The following is a 5442-nucleotide window of genomic DNA, read 5'->3' as shown; positions in this document are numbered from 1 at the left end:
GCCTGGCACCCCCCCTAGCCTAAGCTACAGGAGTCCCAGGGGCTGCTCTACCTTGGCACCTGCCTAGATTCCCAAGGAGGGAGGTGGCAACAACAGGCCCCCTGCTTCAGTTCTGTGCCAGGGCATTCCCCAAGTAGATTTCATAGACATTAGGGCTGGAAAGGACCTCAGAAGATCATTGAATCCAGCCCCCTGCCCCAGGGGCAGGAAGTCAGCTGGGGTCAGAGGATCCCAGCAAGATAAACACCCAAATTTCTCTTGAAGGTGTTCAACGTAGGTGCTTGAACCACTTCCGATTGCAGGCTGTTCCAGACCTTGGGGGCTCTGACAGTAAAGAAATTCTTCCTTATGTCCAGCCTGAAACGGCCTTGCAGTAGTTTATAACCATTCAACCTCGTCATCCCTTGGGGCGCTCTGGTGAACAAACATTCCCCCAGATACTGGTATCTATGAAATCTACTTGGGGAACGCCCTGGCACAGAACTGAAGCAGGGGGCCTGTTGTTGCCACCAAGTACCAAGGCAATGCCCAGCTGCAAGCCCCGCAGACCTCATCACCATGTCAAGAGCTGTGTTGTACGGAGACCTGGGGCAGTGGCTGGGAGAGGTACAGGAGTGACAGTCTAAGCTTTCAGCCAACTCTGAGGCTGTGATTGTATAAATCAGTGTCTGTGCCAGTGTGGGAGGTTTATGCTTTAGTGCAAACTCCAGGCTAAAGGGGCTGTGTTTATCTCCCCCTCAGTAACACCAGCTTGCCTCTGCCTCTCCCTGCTGTGACTCAGTGCCAGCTGAAGATCAGCATGTGCATGGAATACTTCATTCCCCTTTTCTTCCGGCTTCAATGTAAGAAGAAACCCTCCTGGGGCCAGCCGTGTGCCCCAACCCCTCGGCAAACACAGACTGAAACTAAGCAGCAGCCACTGCAAAATAAGTCATTAAGATCCTTTTTACTAGGGACAAGTTTAGAGTAGAAGAGCCAGAAATGCAACTCCTGGCACAGCTTCTTCCCTGCCCATAATGACAAGCTCCAGCTAGAATCCTTTCATCACTGGCTTTTACGACACCAGGCACATTCCTTTGGGGCTGCATAAATTATCCTTCAACCCAGCTGGAGCTACTGACATCTCACTAATTGTGTCTGACACAAGCATGACTTGAAGATCATATAATCATAGAAAAATGAGGGCTGGAAGGGACCTCAGGAGGTCATCTAGTCCAGCATTTCTCAACCTGTGGGTTGTGATCCAAAAGTGGGTCACAAGAATAGATGAAAGGGTCATGAACACACTTTAAAAAAATTGATCAACAAACCTTAAAAATGGTTTCTTTTTTAAAAACAGAAAAACATTGGACACTAGTGGCTTTTCCTTTGAAGGCTGTCAGAGTTCCAGCCTGCAAGGGGCTGGTTGGGGTACCTCCTGCCCCTCATACCGGGGGGCTGAGGCCTGGGGTGTGGGACAGTGGGTTGGCACTGGCCACAAGTGGGTCCTAGTACAAAAAAGGTTGAAAACCACTGATCTAGTCCAACCACCTCCTCAAAGGACGACCATCCCCAGGTATCTCATGCCAGCCAAGGCTTTACCTATCTGTGTCTTCAAAACCTTAAGGGGTGGACACTCCACAACCTCTTTGGGTAACCTGCTCCAATGCTTTACTGGCCTCCTAGTGTGAAAGTTTTTCTTAATATCTAACCTCAACTTCCCTTGCTGCAACTTGAGACAATTGCTCCTTGTTCTGTCATCTGCCACCACTGACAACAGTCCGGTTCTGTCCTCTTTGAACCCCGCTTCAGGGAGTTGAAAGCTGTTATTAAATCCCTCCTCAGTTTTCTCTTCTCCAGACTAAATAAGCCCAGTTCCCTCAGTCTCTCATCATAAGACATGTGCCCCAGCCTCCTCACCATTTTTGTTGTCCTCCACTGAACTCTCTCCAATTTGTCTACAACCTTTCAGTAGTGGGGGCCCCAAAACTGGACACAGAACTCCAGATATGGCTTCACCAGTGCTGAATAGAGGGGAACAATCATTTCCCTCAATCTGCTGGCAATGCTACTACTAATGCCATTAGTCTTCTTTGTAACAACGGGACACTATTTACTTAAATTCAGCTTATTGTCTGCTGTAACCTACAGGTCCTTTTCTGCAGATCTGTTTAGCCAGTTAGTCCTCTGGCTGTAGCGGTGCATGGGATTGTTCTGTCCTGAGTGGAGTACTTTGCATTTGTCCTTATTGAACTTCACAAAATTCCTTTTGGCCCAATCCTCCAATTTGCCTAGGTCTCGCTGAATCCTAGCTCTACTATTCCTTACAGGTGATGAAGATGTAAGTGACTGGGTATTTAAGCATGAAACAACTGGAACAGGAAGACCTTAAATCAGTCAGTGCTTCCCCTGACACCCTGGTCACATCAACCGCTGGGCTGCCTTTGGGATGAAACTTTGCTTGGAAAGTTTCAAACATCATGCAGGTGTCACCCAAGAAAATAGGCCGAGACGTCCACAACAAATCACAGGAAAGCAGGGCTGAAAGGAACCTCCAGAGGTCACATCTAGTCCCACTCGCTGCCTAAGGCAGAATCATCCCTGTTCAAACTAACCTAGACAAATCCACCATCTATGTTATGCCCACTGCCTAGTGAGATTGAGGCACCCCGCTCCTGTCTCCTTTGGGGGTCTCTATTAACGTTGAAGCAGGCAGGGGAGTGGTGTCAGGTTGCAGTCCACCTTGACCCGACCCTGCGTGGTGCCTCCCAAAAACAGAGGTGTGTGGGGCAAGTGGAACATTTATGTTTCTGGGAGGAGTGCAAGGGTGGGTGACTGTGTAGGGAGGAGGGGAGATGAGGAGAGCTGTGGCATGAGTGGACTCCTGTGGCTGCTCTAAGCTTCACAGAGACCTCAAGGAGGCAGGACAGCATACTAGCCTGGCTGGGCAGAAGGTACCTGGGGACCTTTATCTGCTCTGAAAGAGCTCTCATAGCACCCCAGGTGCTATGTCACCCAGCTGAGAAGCACTGGGTCAGAATCAGGACACAACATGGGAAATTTGGAGGAAGACTCTACTTGTGCCTCCTACCCCTCTATGGCACTATCTAGTTGCTTTTCTCTCTGATGCGTTTTAAGAGTAATTTGCATTTGCCTGGGGGTTTGGATCAGGTGACCCCTGCCAACCCCAGGGCTCTAGCATCCACCTGGTCCTTTGAGTCTCATGGTAAATCATGATTACTGCAGTCCCCTCTCTGCAAGCACCTCAACTCTCCCCTTCAGCACATCCAAACCACTGCTGTCAATCCCCCTCCAACATCTCTCCCTAGACTTGACTGCCATGACACCTGTCATCTTCCTCCAATCCCTACCAAAACCATCCTGCCAAGAGGAATGCTTGTGTACCAACCTAGCTGCAGCCAGATACCATGGGGTGGGTGAGATGGTTGCCATGCTGGCCAGCACAGAGCATACTCTGAATGTAAAGCAACAGGAGCAATCAATTGCCCTCAATAGATTCCACATGCAACATTTCCACTTGGATTCCCAGGCACAGATTCAATGCATGTGTTCAGTCATTTCACTCATGTGGGAACTCCACTGTAAGCAATGCAAGTGCTGATCTGGGAGCTGCCTCCCACAGCATTTTTACCAGTTTTCCCTGACTAGGATGCTCAGGATGCAGCTGGAGAAGTTACCTGGTTCTGTTGGCAGCAAAAACGACTTGAAGAATGTGGCGGGGAAAAGGAATAAATGCAGTCACTGGGTATAAATGACAGGATCAGAAGGAAGCAGGGTTGGAAGGAATTTCATAAGGTCCGTAATTATAGACTACAATACACAGTAACAAACACACGCTCGTTACCTGCCTGATGACAGGTTCTGCTGATGTTGTGAGACCCATATAGTGCATTGTACACAGGGCAAGGGCAGCTGATGACACCTACACAAGCCCTAGGGCTGACAGTGCTGTGAATACTATTCCCCAAGACCCGCCAGGCCTGCCCCTGCCAACTCCTGTCTGCTGTGTGGGTCTCAAGCTGGCCATGCTGGATATTTTGGCGATGGGGGCAGCTGGGAGAAGGGAGGTTAAGGGCCCTGGTACCAGCCTTTAGACAAGATATGATCGTTCTGACCCATGAGACAGCTCATGACTCTGCTGTTTGCTGTGCCAGGCTCGAAAGAAATTAGATACGCTCCCTCCTTTTACTGCTACACCTGTCAGGGGGTTTCTAAACCTTCTTAAGGCTCAGAAGCACTGGGTGCTTGGCTGCAGCCTGGGCTGGGGATGGCGCTGTGCCAACGGTCCTGCTGGGACCAAACCTGTGTCGGGGGCGACTGTGTCATGTGTTCAGAGGAGGGAATCTGGATTCACCTGGGCTGGTTTGGTCAGGGCTGATCCTGCCTCAGGCTGGGGGGCTGGACTGGATGTGACCTCCTGACGTCCCTCCAAGCCACCCCTCTGTGACCCTATGAGGTCATCAGTAGGTTTCATAGCCAACATCCCTTCATGGCAGAGACCAGGGAGGGAGGGAGTGGGGGGTGGTCATCGGTAGGTTCCAGTGTCAACACTCCTCCATTAACATGCACGGGGAGGTGAAGCCAGAGACCAGGGAGGGAGGGAGAGGGGCAGGGACAACACCCCTCCATTAACATGGGAGATCAGGTCTGAGAACGGGGGTGGGAACACAAGTCCTCGACAGATTCCAGAGCCAACAACCCTCCGTGAACGCACGAGAGACCAGGGCTGAGGCCGGGGGAAGGAGGCAGGCGCGAGTCATCGCTAGGTGCCAGGGCTGGCAGGGGCCGGGGGTTACCTGTCCGACCATGGCGCGCGCGGCGCCGGGCGGGAAGCCGAGTCGGTCGGTGGGCCGGCGCAGCAGGCGGTAGAAGTCGGTGCGGCGGTAAAGGAAGCCGAAAAGCACGTGCAGGAACTGGCGCACGCCACCCGCGTGCTGCAGGATGCCGAGCAGCGCCTGGTCGTACGCGTCGGTCAGCGCCGCGCCCGGCTCCATGGCAACGGCGACGGCGGCTCCCGCGGCCCGGCACTTCCGGTCCGCCCGGGCACGCGCCCAATGGCTGCCCCGCAACACCCGCACTTCCGGCCGCGAGGCGCTCCACTTCCGGTGAGTGGAACCCTTTCTTCACCCTAGGCCACGCCCCTTATTTCCGGCTCACCCCGGTCCCTTAACAAATAGCTTCCCCCACTTCCGGTCTCCCAGGCCCCTCACCCAATGATTCCCCCCACTGTCAATTGCTTCAAGTTCCTTACCCAGTGGTATCCCTCCACTTCCGGTCTCCCCTGTTCCTCACCTAATGGTTCCTCCATTTCCGGTCAGTTCCAGTCCCTTGCCCGAGAGTTTTCTCCAGCTTCTGTCCGTTAAGTGCTCCGGCCATCCCTGAGCGGGGGGGGGCGGGGGTGGCGGCACAGGCCCAACCAGAGTGGGCTGGTGGTGAGGGGCT

The 5442-nt window shown here is 52.9% G+C and overlaps 1 protein-coding gene across 1 annotated transcript in view; it reads right to left on the bottom strand.

Moving 5' to 3' along the window:
• The window catches only part of NUDCD3 (NudC domain containing 3), a 39759-nt gene extending 34666 nt beyond the window's left edge, over positions 1-5093 (bottom strand). The window contains exon 1 of the mRNA XM_014525627.2: positions 4797-5093. Within this exon, the coding sequence (XP_014381113.1) occupies positions 4797-4994 (198 nt within the window). The 5' untranslated portion in view covers positions 4995-5093. The remainder of the gene's footprint in view (positions 1-4796) is intronic.
• Between the last annotated feature and the right edge of the window lie 349 nt (positions 5094-5442).

The sequence above is a fragment of the Alligator sinensis genome, unplaced genomic scaffold, assembly GCF_000455745.1.
Source record: "Alligator sinensis unplaced genomic scaffold, ASM45574v1 scaffold1462_1, whole genome shotgun sequence".
In the NCBI taxonomy this organism is placed as follows: domain Eukaryota; kingdom Metazoa; phylum Chordata; order Crocodylia; family Alligatoridae; genus Alligator; species Alligator sinensis.
The sequence above is the reverse complement of the archived record's forward strand: the minus strand, read 5'-3'. Positions and strand labels throughout refer to the sequence as shown.